The sequence below is a fragment of the Chaetodon trifascialis genome, chromosome 13 (genome assembly GCF_039877785.1).
Source record: "Chaetodon trifascialis isolate fChaTrf1 chromosome 13, fChaTrf1.hap1, whole genome shotgun sequence".
Taxonomy (NCBI): Eukaryota; Metazoa; Chordata; class Actinopteri; order Chaetodontiformes; family Chaetodontidae; genus Chaetodon; species Chaetodon trifascialis.
Window position 1 is genome coordinate 25,405,001 of NC_092068.1, and position 15,426 is coordinate 25,420,426.

The 15,426-nt window shown below is 45.9% G+C and overlaps 1 protein-coding gene across 2 annotated transcripts in view; it reads right to left on the reverse strand.

The window, feature by feature from the left end:
• LOC139341342 (echinoderm microtubule-associated protein-like 6) overlaps positions 1 to 9,696 on the reverse strand; it is a 53,199-nt gene extending 43,503 nt beyond the window's left edge. For both annotated transcript variants that reach the window (XM_070977834.1, XM_070977835.1), the window contains exon 1: positions 9,021 to 9,696. In XM_070977834.1, the coding sequence (XP_070833935.1) occupies positions 9,021 to 9,217 (197 nt within the window). In that variant the 5' untranslated portion in view covers positions 9,218 to 9,696. The remainder of the gene's footprint in view (positions 1 to 9,020) is intronic.
• Between the last annotated feature and the right edge of the window lie 5,730 nt (positions 9,697 to 15,426).

Sequence of the window (15,426 nt, forward strand, 5' to 3'; positions counted from 1 at the left end):
GCTGGGTTTCAGTTTCCTCCAGAGAGGGAAGAATAAGAAGTGGATGGATAAGAAGTCTAATAACCGCCTCCGAGGAAAGAACATTTTCCTAAAATAAAGTCTACATCTTCTCTTCTTTTAAAGGCACGATAAGGAGTTGGCCCTCCCTTTATGTCCCTCTCTCCTCTCATAATAAGCAGCTTAGATTCAGTTTCCAGACCTTTCAGAATTGCACTGAAGAGTGACATAACACCCCGAGGGGTTTGTGTGTGTTTGAGTAAATCTGTGTGGAGGGAAAATGTGCGCTCGTGTGTTCGAGTGCCAGCAGATCGTGGGAACATTGGTGGCTGCGGGGCAGATTGGCGGTGGGATGCTGGACAGATAATTTCTGAGTCATCATCTTAATGAAGACCACTGAGCTGTGAATCCACAGAGCCACCAGGCCTCCGCCGCATGCTGCCGCCGTTAACCAACTCTGTCGAACGAGTAAAAAGCAAAGAAATGAAGCTTCGAGGAAACACTTCCTCCGCTCTTCTCACAGGTCTCCATCAGACACAACACCTCCACCTTTGCTGGGACTCTTTTGTGCACAGGCAAAAGTGTTGCTGTTGGACATAAGACAAAAGAAGAAGAGCGGAGCCGTGACTGTTTGTTAAACACAAGCAGAAAGTGTTAAAAGAAATAAGAAATTAGACCTCATCCCTCATCAAGTGCTGCCTCTGAAAACCGAACGGAGGCACACACTTCCTTCAGCTTATCAGTGAGACACATCGAAGACAAATGGTCCCAAATGGTGCCAAGACAGGACAGCAGCGGAGGAGATTTGTCTTGGACTTAAAGAGAGTCCACAAAGTCTGTAAAACAAATCAGACAGAGCAGAGAGCAGACTGACACCCAGCACAGCTGTGAAAACCCCCTCCAACAGGAAAAAACTGCTAAATCTCACAAGTTCAGGCATCCAGATTAACAATTAACAGCATTTCCTCCGTCCCACCAGCTCCACTTACAGGTTTATCTCCATTTCAAACGTCACAACATCGCCTTCGCTGCTAACTTTACTTCTTTTCACACGACATGCTTCAGCCTGAAAGTACCGCCGGCAGCGTCGTTCTGCTGACAGTGAACGCATCGCTGGCTGCGAGGCGGCTAACAGCGCTGACAACAGCAAGGCTAGCTCTCCTTTCCATCAGCTTAGCCAATTAGCATAGCCTGTTTCCCCTGGTGAGAGGGAAATGAGCTACGCTACGCTTGAGAGGAGCCCACACACACACACACACACACACACACACACACACACACACACACACACACACACACACACACACACAGCCTTACATTCACTTCCTGGAGACTCACCCTCACCTTAACATAACCTTTACCCAAATCTTCACCCTGAAATGTAATGATTTATGTTATGGGGACATGCATTTTGTCCAAAAAGACGGCAAGTCCCAACAATGTGACACACACACACACACACACACACACACACACGCTCAGAGAGCCCCGGGAGTCCCTGCCGGTTAGCCTCTGCAGCTCTGCTGGAGCGGTTCAGGCTGAATCGGCTGGTTTTGTGGATGCTGATGATGAAGATGAGCCTGAGGTCGCTCTGACAGCCGCCTGCTCTCTGCGTTAGCGCACGCATGAAGTCCAACACGCCTCCAACCAGCAGTCACATGACTCCTACCACAGGGGAAGGAGCGCTGCCAGCAAGACCGTTCATGTGCATTTTTATACAGTCTTATAATTATTTTGAGTGAAGTAAAGGATCTGAGCACTTCAAACTGTGTGTTTTTGGGGCAGACAGGAAGGAAAAACATGAATTAATAGAAACCATTTAGAGGGTGATACGAGTGGATGTTATCTGCTAAAAAAAAAGCACCATTACAATATGTTTCCTTCGACTGGAAGCGACCTAAACTCATCCGGTAAAGATGTGAATCATCAGGGAGCAGCTCAGCGTGTGTGTGTGTGTGTGTGTGTGTGTGTGTGTGTGTGTGTGTGTGTGTGTGTGTGTGTGTGTGTTACCTGTACGCAAATGTGTGTGTTTGTGTTTCCACTGAACCTCTCAGGTGATCTGTACGTCAACACAGAACCCAGCAGACATTCAACACTCTGCACCTGGAAACATAAACAGCAACACAGGCTGTGTGTGTGTGTGTGTGTGTGTGTGTGTGTGTGTGTGTGTGTGTGTGTGTGTGTGTGTGTGTGTGTGTGATAGCCACAAAGCTTCTCTTAGTCAAGGCTCTACAGCAGATACATTCAGGCTGATGTCTTTTAATTTCCTCCAGAAAAAGTCACATGACAGGCGCCTGACGAATCAGAGAAGGACACGTCTGACTGATAAGACCCGATCAGGAAGTGAACGTGGACGTTTATGTCGTCGTTTCCAGAAGACGTTTTCCATCTAGACGTTGCCGGCAGCGTTTCTAAAAGTCTCAGTTTTAGCGGTGCAAACACGAGTGGACGCTAGGTGTCGACGTAGCAAAAGTTACGTGTTTTAAAGTGAAAATGTGTGTGTGGATGCAGTCAGACACCAGCTGGTGAACACACAACGTTTAGCAGCTGAAGAGCCAGAGACTGTCCTCAGGAGCTGGAGGAGACCAAAACAGAGCTGGAAGAGAGAGAATACACCAGCAGTTCAACACATCAGCTTAAAACATGTGTTGACGTCGTGTTCATGAGCCGTTTCTGCTGAAAACGAGTGGAAATAAAACGAGGAAAGATGTGAGCTCATCGTCACCAGCTGGACTTCCTGTCCCTCCTTCAGCTGCTGAGCTTCACATGATGCTTACTTTTATCCAGTGAGGCAGAAATACCAACAAACATTACGATGTCCTCTGGTTTACTTCTGTGTGTGTGTGTGTGTGTGTGTGTGTGTGTGTGTGTGTGTGTGTCAGTTGGTTGGTCAGGTTCTGCCTGCAGGCGACCAACAGGAAGTGGGACAAGAGAGGAATGAAAGGAGAAAGAGAGGATGAGAGAGAGAGAGAGAGAGAGAGAGAGAGAGAGAGAGAGAGAGAGAGAGATGAACTGAACACACACCAACACACAACACACATACATAACACACACGACGAACGAACACGCATCCCTCAGTCGCGCTTTATCCTCATTTATGGCTTTAAATATGAGACATAAGCAGAATTCATTCTGCATTTAGAAGAGAAACAGAAGTGATGAGTTAAACTGAAGAGCTGCTTTATTATTATCAATATTCTGGAGTCACACACACACACACACACACACACACACACACACACGCAGAGAAAGACGCTGTTGCCAACCAGCCTGTCAGACGCAGCTTTTAGAGCAGCACTCGATGCCAACACCCTCCGTCAGAGCAAAGAGGTTTCGTCAGCTGAAGCAGTCGCAGTGGGTGAATTCATTGTGGATGATATGATTTTATCTACAACACTGATCCCAGAACAGTTTGGACGCTGCGCAAAACATAAATAAGCAGAATGTGATAACCTGCTAATCCTTTACGCCATAAACAGTCCAAAGACAATATATTAATGTCTGAGCTCATTATTCTGCAGCAGCACGTTTCACAAACACCTGTCTGGATCATTCCACAGGTAAACAGGTGCATTGGAAACAGGTGAGAGTGTCATGATTGGGTATGAAAGAGGCAAAATCGAGGCTCACCACTTTGTGAACACCTGATTGGATAAAGGAGATCTGTTTTATTCATGTTTTAAACAGAGTCCAGCCTTTTTTGGAACATCTGGGCTCAGACGATGAAGAGGAGCGAGGCGGCGTGAGCGGAGGCGAACTCCAGCTGCGGAGCAGATCTGAGCTGAGCTCTTTCAGAGGTCTTGATAATGATTGCTGCTATTCAGCAGCTTCACTGCAGAGGAGCATAAAGGCTGATCGCCCCCCGGGAGGCCGCGGCCATGAAAGAGCCCATGAAAGGAAAAGACAGTCCCACTCTGCGCTTTTCAGAGAAACTCAACATGGATTTAATGCGTCAACATGGAGCCTGCAATTACTGAAGCGATCCATCAGGCAGCGAGAGAAACGAGCAGTTATGATTCAGAGCAGCTGCAGAGACTCAACACAGCTGAATGAAAATAATCCCAAAAATTCACATTTCACAGGATCCTCCTGCTTTCTCTTCATAAACTAACTTCATAACCTTCATAAAGAACTTCGAGTCTTTTTTTAACTCTCCGTAGCGCCGTGACCTCTGACCTCCTCACTTGTAAAATCTGCTGATCTGGGATCTGATTTTATTCTCCGTCGCTCTCGCTGTAAGCCGGCCTGGATCGCGGCGCTGGCTGAGTGACTAAAATGCAAATGTAATTACTTCCTCCGTCGTCAGCTCCAGGTTGTGGGTGGAGGAGAGCAGCCGCAGTGCAGCAGGCACCAACTTCAACCCTGAAGTCAACGCTGACATCTGTGTTTGAAGAAGCGACGCTCGGCTGTTTCGATGGTTTTATGTTGAGCGGATCCTTCAGCGCCTCTGGAACATCTGTGTTTCCTGGTTTCCTGGTTGGAAAGTCACCTTTAGACGGGTCAGGACATGTTTGCAGGTCTGTGATGCGTTCAGAGTCCGCCGCTTGCCCTCGGCTCACCAGATGACTGAACACACGTCTGCTTCAGATCCATCCAGCAGCAGATTCAGCGTAGGTCAAAGTGTGACGCCAACAGCGGCGGCCTGCAACAGAGCTGAGGAGCAGCTACAGACGTGTGATCGGCTGAGGCTCGGCTTGAACTCTGTGAGGAAGTTTTTCGAGCCTGATTTCAGAGCAGAACTCCTTTCCATCCATTTGGAGCGTGATGGTGCGTTGGCAGATTTCCACCGTAACAGCACCGGCTGTGGTGCCAGTAGTGATGAAGAGGCCAATGCATCAGGCCGGGCCAGCGACGGCGACATTTCCTGCAGCCAGCACTAACCCAGATACTGCTGCGAGTGTGTCTGTGCACACTGCACGCCTTTATCGCTGAAAAACAGTCAAAAATATGTCACGAGGGGCCTCATCCTGGTGAGAAAATGACGTCCGTTTAATCTGAACTCAACCAGAAATGTCAAAATAACAGCATCCGATTTTAAGAGCAGCTCATCTTCTGCTATTTGTTGTATTTTTCTAATATTTGTGTCGTAGATCTGCAGAGAGGAGAGTTTTCAAACCTACATTAATGAGTTTTTCCACCATTTCAAGGCAAATAAATCATCTCCAATCACGGTCTGAATTCCTCTCGAGAAGCAGAAGTTGAATCCTGCTTCAACAGTCAAACCCAGCACAGTGTGACGTGATGCACCAGCATTGAAAACACACACAGGACATTGAATGCAGCATCCCTTCATACAGCTGTGAACCTGCAGTCAGCTGTGAGGGATAATTTGGCACCGACACAAATCTAACACTCCCATCAGCGAGCACGGCCGGCCGAGGCAGCATCCAGCTTTTCAATTAGTGTGACACACACACACACTCACTCACGCACACACACACGCAGCTCCGCAGGCTGCAGCTGATTGGCCGGCTGTAAACTGTCCAAACGTGCCCGCTGCTCCGGTGACTCACAGCTGTTTGGTGTCATGAGCTCGAGGTGACGCCTTCAAATGACAAAACAACCAAATTCAGAACAACAACAAAGAAAGCACGAGTTTAATTCAGGCCTTCACCAGGTGAGCGTGCGCTGTACCTGTCCAGGTGATGGGCAGTGTTTCTGTCTTTGTTGGGTTTTCTCTGCAGATTGAGAAAGATTTACCCTCAAAACTGTGAGTTCCACTTGTTGGTCATTTCAAGTGTTCACCATTCAAAGAGCACCGTACAGCAAAACTACAAGCCCACAAATATTCAGTCAAAACAACCAGCTGACGTCCATCAAACGCAGCATCGACAATCCACCGCGCAGTCCTGTGACACCACCACCTCCACCTCTGTGAACGTTATTTATTTGGCCTCTTTAACTTGTCTTTCTTGGTAAACTCTCTCCACCCAGACTGAGAATGACACTAAATGTTATTAATATTTGTCTTATTATCAATACGAGAGAAGTACGGTAGCCTTTGTGGACAAACCTGTCCGTTAGCACAATGTTAGCCATTTGCAGGTCCAGTGGTCCGCTCCAGAGCGGGCCTGAAAATGCAGAGCAGCATGATGTTTGTGTCTCCTGATGAACGTCAGTCCAGTCTTCGCTCTCTGTTTTTGGTCTCCTCCTCCTCCTCCAGAGGGAAACATCTGCCTCTTCAGATGCTAAATGCTGGACTATGTCCACCAGCTCGTCTCTGACTGTCTGAGACAAACCAGACAGGAAATGTTCCAGAAAACCAAAACCAGCGGCTGAAAGAGGCTAAAAAGCTGCAGAGAGGCTTCAGCTCTGTGAGAAACGCTGTCACTCTGTTATATAATCATCAGATAATCCCAGATTAAAGGTTTTTGGTGTTTGTGAACTGGTTTGACACATTCTGCTTAATTAGTCCCTGCAGATCCGCAGACTGAGCTCCAGGTTTTAAAGGTGTTTTCCAGGATTTTGATGTTATTTTGAGTTTGTGATCAGTTCGTATCAGAGTGATGAGCGATGGCAGAGAATAATGTCCGTGTGATGAAATGTGATGGGATTACGTGAACTCTGGGTTATTTTGTTCAGGTGAGAACGACGACATTCATCACCTGAAAATGCATCTGGCTGCTTAACGAGATCAGGGCCCGGAGCTCGTTAGGAGCTCGTCTCAGCTGAACCTCCTGCTCGTCTTGTTTTATTAGATTTGGAAACATTACTCAGCATTGTTTTCCACTGACTGCGACGTGTCATCGGCTGAAATGCGAAACGTTTTACCTCCGCTGTGTTTACGTCTTTATGCTGCTTCACGCTCTCCTCTCTTCCTGAACTGTTTCTCACTCTTTGTTTCTTTAAAAAATCACTTAAAAGTCACAGTTTGTGCGACCACGAGTTTCCTCCTCCTGCTGTGAAACCAGTGCTGTCCTGCTCCCAGTTTATGTGATGAATGGGTCTATTTCCACACTGATGTGACTGTTTTACATGTTTTTCTCCCTGAGGCTCATGAGGCGACGTCTGTGTGACACATCAGACCGAGAGGATGACAAATACCTTCATGGATGAACTGAGAGCAGCAGCTGAAGGGTAAAATCTATATATCAGCGTTTCCACTTATGTACCTGATGTCAAACAACATGCATGAAATCATCGTTCAAAGCCTGAACAGCTGCTCTGACGCAGCACAGACATGTTTCTGTTTGGATGTTAGCTTCTGTCAAACTGCAGGATAAACTGAAGTGTGTGGGAGAGATGAAACCCTGCCGGCGTTTCTAAAAAACATCTCCAATGAAAAAGAGATGATGAGTAAGAGGAGAGGACCCGTCGCCCCGAGACAAAATCCAACTGTTCAGAGGAGGAAGGTAAAAGTGCACACAGGCTCCGGTCTGCTGCTTTCCTGCCTGATGTGACTGAAGCTGGTTTCATTCAGTCGAGTTAACCGAGTTTCTAACAGCCCACATGCAGACGTAACCACGAACACTCATCAGCTCGTTGTGTAATGTTAAAATGAGCCTCAGTGTCATTTTTCTGTGTTGCTGCTCACGTTTCAAACCTTTGGATCTGATGCTGGATCATAAATATGAGACCTGGCAGTAATGAGCGTTTCCCTCTGAGTGATCTGTGACGTAAATCATGACTGACGCCCAAACAAATGACCAGGATCCAAACGGATGTCGGCGATGGACATCTTCTGTTTGTCAGGCTCATAATAACCAACAGCAAATGTTTTGAGGTGTTCACTTGATGATTTGTTGTTGTAGATTTACATCCTGTCACACGGCTGATTGGTTTCATCGAGCCGCACGAGGAGAAATCAAAGCCGGCTGAGAGGCCTCAACACGCTGCAGCCAATCAAACACAGACGTCCAATCAGACTCCAGCAAAGACACACGTCCCGTGTACGCTGTGCTGAGCTGCTCCAGCTGTGCCTACATGTCCCAGGATGCATTGCGTTCCATGTTGCACATGCTAACATGCATCACCACCCGAGCCTGCAGCTCAAACACGAGCCCTTTCAGGTTTGGGTTTGGCAACAGCGTCCAACAAGAACGGCCGGTTTTCCGTTGATATCGGAGGGAAACGTCGCCGTTCTCTGGGCGGCTCAGGTTCAGGACGGTCCCCGCCGGCGGTGTCTTCATCAACGACAACCGCAGCCTCAGGAAATAAGCCTGAATACCAGAATCAGCCAAAACACCGTCACATGTGTCCTGGTCCATAATGTCATCTGCACACTGCGCCACCGTTTCACTGCTGGAAACTAGTTTACAACACGATCGACAAGAAGAAGGAGTTTTGTTTTCAGCAGCTTGTTGCGCTGGCTGTCCAGAGGTGGAGGTGAAGTCCAAGCTGGAACAACAACAGCAGCTACGTCACTGCAGCAGCGTGCAGTTTTCTGCTCCAGTTCACTACATTTAGCATCAGCACGTTCCCGTAAAACACTGTGAATCTTAAAGGTCCTGATCACGTTCCTGCTCCTCAGCAGATGAACCCTCTATGTTTAACTGACCCCCTGCTCTTCGCTGCAGCGCCACCATCAGGACAAATTTATGTTTTTAGCTCAGAGATTTAAAGAACAGATGAATCATTAAGATGGATTTTGCTTTTTTAAGTGCAGGTTGTTCGTAGTCACGTGACGTTAAACCCAGATGGAGGGCAGGAAGTGACAACTGCGAAAGAGGAGATGGAGAAAAGTTCTTACTGGGCTACTTTAGATGAAACTACGAAGAACAACTGCTCGTTCTTGATCAAAGCTTCTGTGGTTTCTCAGTTTGACACAAGCCCTCTGCATTTTAAGTGTTATAGCACCTCCCATGCAGTCACTTCCTGCCCTCCATCTGCACTTCACCCCACAAAAAAGCAAAGTGTCATCATCTGCAAACAACCTGCAGGAGGAATTTTAGAGTTAATCAGTTAAAGAAACTGACTTTGATTAAATTTTCTGTCGATCTACGAAAACGTTTATCGCCTTTAGCGCTTTAAGAAGAAAAGTGAATGTCGCATGTTTTCAGCTGCAGGTGCTGCAGCAGTCTTACCTGATGATGTCATCATTGTGGCCCAGGTAAAACCTCTGGCTGTGCTCTCTGGTGTTGTAAACCACGCCGACCCCGGCCACGAAGTACACCACCTCCTTCCCGGCGGTGTAGTACAGATTATTCCGGCACTGGTGGCCCCGGTACCCGTAGACCCAGTCCAGTCTGAGCCGGCAGCCCGGGGCGCTCCGGTCCGACATGTTGACTCATCTGACGGGACACCGTGTCCGGTGGTTCGCTCCTGCTTCTTCTTCTGGTCTCAGATCCTCCAGCCCAGAGCAGATGATCAATTAACCGATACTCATCAACTCACACTTTCCTTCAGCTGAGCTGGTGTCGGTGGTTCAGCTGCTAACGGCCTCAACACATTATTTCTGATGGAAATGTGATGATTTTTCACTTCGGGCTGATTGTTTCTGAAGGTTTTTGACTGTTACAAGAGTTCATGTCATCAGTGCTTAAATTTAATGAGTTCAAGTTTTAGACGTCAAATTTTCTTTGATTCTTCATCCCTAATTTCCTGGTGGACATGATAAATATATCAGCAGATACATCGATGAGTCTAACATAATATTCAGAATAATCAACATTTTTGTTGGGTACTGGTCCATCAGAGAGGCTGAATCACGGCTGAGAAGTTCCTCCCTGGACGTTCATCATCAAACTGACGTTAATTCATCATAATCTTCATTTGTTAAATGACTTTTCATTCTGGAAACTGTCTGAAGGAGTAAAACTTTAGAGGTCAAACCTTTGTGGTGATGGTTCCTGACAAAGTGTCTGACAGCACGCTCTTTACTCTGCACCTGCCTTCCTCATCCTCATCATCCTCATCATCCTCAGGGCTGCTGCTCAATGAGAAACTCCTGTTTCAGAGAGATTCTGCTCACCTCACTGCACTTTAATATATTAATACTCCTTAAAGGACAAAATGTGTTTTTATTGATCTCTATGTGAAGTTCATATCGATCCCAGCATGCTTTACGGTATTTAACAGCCACAGTGAAGACCTGGTGGGGTTACTTCAGGGTTTTCCAGCTACAGGCGCGCGCTCTGAGCCTCTTTCATGATTTCCACCTCAGCCTGGAATATTTCCTCCACCTTCACACAGGCTGAAGCTGAATCTTTACTTTCCCAACAGGAAAAAGGGAGAAAAAACACGCTGGAGGAGCAGAAACAGAAGAAACATCCGGACGCGTCTGGAAAGTTCCAAAAAACCAAAGAGACAAAAAACAGCAACACAACCGATGGAGGATTCTGCTCCTGGAAAATATAATCCCTCCTCACACTAATCCTCGACCTCGGCACCAGCCATGGTTACTACAGCTCGGCCGCCTCCTCTGCTGAAGCCCCCGGCGCTCGCATCCTCCCTCCGAGGAGCGACGCACGGCGCGGGAGGTGGAGACGGAGCCAGCGGAGGCTCACAGACCCATTCACAAATCTGTGCGGGAGTAAAATCCACCGGAGTCTGAAGGACTGGGTGTGTAATAATCCAGAATCTCAGAATAAAAGAGGAGGATTGTTCCCACTGTGGAACAGAGAGAGAGACGAAGAGAAGGAGGGAGAGAGAGCGACAAAAACAAGAGTTCAATCACCGCAGATGATCCAACTTCAGCGGGCAGAGGAGGGGAGAAGCCCCGGCTTCACACCGCAGCATCCCGGCCGGATGACGGAGAGGAAAGTCCTGATTCCCGGCAGGAGGAGAGAGCATCCTCCCGCTGCAGCCGAGAGCCTCCACCCACAGACAGACAGACGGACAGACAGACAGACGGGTGGAGTGACAGACAGACGGACTCAGCTCATCAGGAAAGCGGACTTCAGACGCCTAATGGAGACCCTCCCTGACCGCCGAGCATCATCTCTCTGGTGTTTTCTCGCTCGTTATCGGACTGACGAGCAGAAGCATGAAGTGAACACACGGCACATCCTCACACAGCGTTTCCGGTGAGAAACCTGAAAAATAAAAGCCCGCAGCGTCAGCAGGAGGTGACGGAGTGCTGCACAGTCCCGCTGCTCCTCAGTGACATCCAGCAAAGTAACCGAGTACATTTACTCAAGTACTCCACTTTCCAGGAGGTGTCAGTCAGATGGTGCTGCTCAGAGAGCTGTTAGTGAAAAAGGCAAAATGCAACTGTGAATGAGACGACCCGTCAGACTGACCTGCTGACCCTGAAGGGGCCTGAACCCCAGGTTGGGCCCCACTGGGCTAAACGAGCTAACTGTATTCAAAGAAGTTTATAGACAGCAGCTCCAACAGTAAAATGCTGTTAATACTCAATTTAAAGTAATTTTGAAATAGATGATTTTTACTCCTGATGCATGACGTACATTTTGTTGAGAGTACTTATTTCATGGAGTTTTTTTACTTGGTTGTTTTGGTGCTTTTCCTGAAGAAAAGGTTTGAGTTTGTTTGTTAGTTTCTCTTTCTGTTTCATTTCAGCTTTCAGCTCTTTGGTTTTATGGAGAAACAATATTTTCATTTGTTTGTTTATTGTTTATTTGTTCATACTGACTGTTGACTTTTTTCTAAACGAAGTATTTATACATGGTACATAAATGCCTAATATACAAATAGTCTAATGTCTTGGATTCCTGAACTCCGCATTATTGTGACTGTTACGCCCGCTATGACTCTTATTTTGAAGGTGGAATCTCTACACTTCCGGTCTTATTGTGGCGACTTGTCGCGCGCTGTGACAGCAGCTCGGACTCGGGAGGTAACCGTGACGCACGGAGAGAAAACACCCCGGCTCCGCTGGAGAGGACGCACGACCGCAAAGGACTGTGGGACTTTGTGTTCGCGCGGTTCGTCGTCACTCCCGAAATAAAAACTACAAATCCCAGCAGCGGCGGTGGAGGAGCTGTCCGCGGTGCTGAAGAGAGGAAGCTGAGGGAGAAACATGTCAGCACAGGAGAATTTACATGAACATGAAACAGAAACAAACAAAAACGAACAAATTATGACAAAATGAAACCACAGAAGAAGAACGTCTTTTCAAAACCTCCAAAAATAAGATGTGAAACATAGATGAAACCATTTCCACCGTGTGTGAAGAGACAGAGACAAGAGACGAACCTCTAAAGGTTCAGAGTCAGTGTGTTAATCCCCAAACACCACAGATCCTCCATGGCTGTCTGTCTCATTATTATTGTTATTATTATTATTATTATTATTATTATTAGTAGTAGTAGTAGTAGTAGTATTTTATACTGTTGTTGTTGTTGTTGTTGTTGTTACGGCAGGTGTGAGAATTGATGAAAGCTTTTGGAGTTAATTAATTTAGCTAATTTTGAGAAATCTTCTCTGTAACTGAGTGAAAAAGGCGTCTGGTTTGTGTCGCTGAAGACTGTTTGTCCCGCTCAGATCAGTCAGGAGCACGTTTCACCTGCAGGCGATGACGTCACTCTGAACTTCATAATTCAAGCTAACGACTGTCTCCCTCACAGCAGGACCTTCTTTCTGGTTTGATCTCAGAGACGAATCGATGAGTTTCGGTAAATCAGGGAGTGACTGTTTGTGTGTTCACCTCAGGAGTATTAACGTTCCCCAGCGGGGCGGGGATTCTTCACGGTTATTCTTCTGAACTCACCTGCAAACACCTGACACCTGTTTAAAATGGATGGCACACACACGCACACACACACACACACACACACACACACACACACACACACACACACACACACACACACGCGTGGATGAAGCAGGTCACACTGCGCTGCCGTTTGAATCTTAAACCGTTCAGAGATTAGACAGAGCCGATACAGGAAGTAGACTCGTTCACTTTCACTCGTCTGTGTCGTCATCATGATGCAAACGAGCAAAGTTTGAGTTGTGTTTGAGGTGAAAGGTGGCCTTCATCAGTGGGTGGAGTTTAATTAAGTTAAACTAATTAATTTAAGTACATTTTCTCAAGCGCTGTACTCAAGAAAAAACAGGTACTTGTACTTTGAGTATTTGAAGCTGTTTTCTACTTTGACTCCTCTGAATGTCGGAGGGAGATATTTTGAATATTTGCTGCTCATTGGTTCAGATTTACATTCAGGACATGAAGCATCTTCTCATGAAATAAAACATGATGCTTCTACAGATCAAGCTGCTAAATGTGCTTTAACAAATTACTCAACAAAATGCTGGTCGTTTTGCGCCATCTTGTGGCCAAAACACAAAAACACACTGAGGGAAGATTATTCTGATTGCAGAGCAGCAGAATTAAAAAACACAAACTCTCACATCAGAGCCGTGAAATAAAATTAAACTGGCAGACCATCATCTTGTAAAACAGCTCAGAGTCTTTTTCAGTGAGATCCATAAACAGTTTTAGTTTATTAAATGACTAAAATGATGAAGTTTTAAGATCACTTTTATCACTTTGGTGCTGTGTGGAGTTTATTTGAAATCTGAGATAATCGTTTTAACCAGGAGGTGGCAGCAGAGTCAAAGCACTCTGAACCAAAGCTCCGGACAGGATGTGATGAGCTGATCCAGGCAGCCATGAAGCTTCACCAGCTGAACATTTTCTCTTTGGTCGATCTTAAAAAAAAAAAACCTTAAATCCACTGACAGACTGTTGGCTGCTGTTTGAGTTTCAGGACGCTTTTAATCCTCCCTCCTCTGCATATAAAAAACATCACTAGAACAACATTAACATAGAAAAAGAGAAGTGGACCTCGAACACAGCCCTGAGGATCTCCACATCCAGTACTTCTAAATCAGATGATACTCCGTTTCTCAGACTGACTCCAGGTTCCTTCACATACAGGCAAAAGGAGATTTTTTTAATAGATTGATTTACTGCTTCATGTTTGATATTTTAAAATAAAACATCAGCGTTTGTTCACTCGTTAAAGCTGAATCCAGCCGTGCAGCCTGTACAAATGTGCATATCTTTAGTGATAATCACAATATTATTCATTATTGAACAGTTTGAGTGTGTAAAACATTATTTCAATACTCAGAAATTCAACCAAGAAATAAAACTATTAAACTACGATCCAGTGATTTCTGTGTGATTTCAGATAAACGATCAGTGGGTTGACGTATTGAACTGCTGCTGCACTCCAGCTCATATGTAGCAGCAGCTGATTCATAATATGGATCATTTATTAATATCAGGCGTCCGAGCTGCTTGATGAACCTGTCAGTGGTGATTCAGGAGGATGTTATTGATTACTGTTATTGATTAATGTCACACAGGAGAAAACAAACCGAGTCCGTTTGGTTCATTTTAAAAGCATTTTAATGGCTTTTTGCACATATGTAACAGATGGGGAGAAGTCTACGGGTGCAGATCCAACTAGCAGTGACCCCTGGTCCACATCACACTCAATGCCTCACCTACGACCCCCGGCCCTGCCCACCCCCACCCGAACCCACCCACCCCCATCGTGGCGTTGTCGATTGTGCAACATGAAGAAATATCTTGTTACTATGGTTACAGTGACAGAGGAATGCACACTATATTTATCAAATTGCCAGAAAATGAAGCAAAAAGAAAGAAAAAACAGGAACCATCAGGACCAATCACCTACTGAAGAGTTACTTCAGGTGTTTCACCCACATGAAGCCTGAGCCCCACCCGACCGACCCCACCACCAGCTGTGGAAAAACAAACGCACCCACCTCTCACACTCTGGGGTTCCTTACTCCTGCTGCGCCTCCACCCCTCCTGGTAGGTACGGAAGTTCATCAATGACAAAATTACAGGTGAGCAGAAAACAAGATAAGATCTGAGGCTCAGTTTGAAATCTGAAAACGTTTCCACAGAATCCGTCCAGTTGTTTTTTCCTCAAATCATCCAACAGACAGACGACTGATTGTCAGGGTCAACAAATTTAGCAGTAAATTTTGGTTTTTGTCGGTGCTACTGGGCCAAATAACAAAATTAAGTGTTTGAAAGTTTTGGCACGTAAGTTGAACATTTGACCCAAACTACAGCTCGTCTGAAACAATCCTGCAGCTGAAACTTGCTGTCATGCTCACAAATCTGTTTCTGATCCCGACTCAAACTGTTAATTTTGTCATTAAAGGGCTTCCATAGAGGGCGAGTAACTCAACAGCTGTCACTGTGAGCTCAAAAGTCTGAAATCCTAAAAAATGTGTGCTGAAGCCAACAAGCAAGCGACCATTATTCTGCAACATAACTCACTTCCAGTAAATGCTTTTTAGAACCAACTTGTCCACTTAACAGCAATGCTTAAAGTAATTTGTTTTTATAGTACATCTACGTCTCCATACTCGTCAGACTAAATAAACCTTAGACATCGTTTAACTGTGGAACAGAAAATACAGACTGAAGGAAACAAAAACAGATTCCAAATAACTAAATGAGAAGTAGAAAATAAAACTTACTGGATGCTTTAAAGTTTGAGTTAACAAACATTCTTACTGGTCTTAGTTACTGATTCC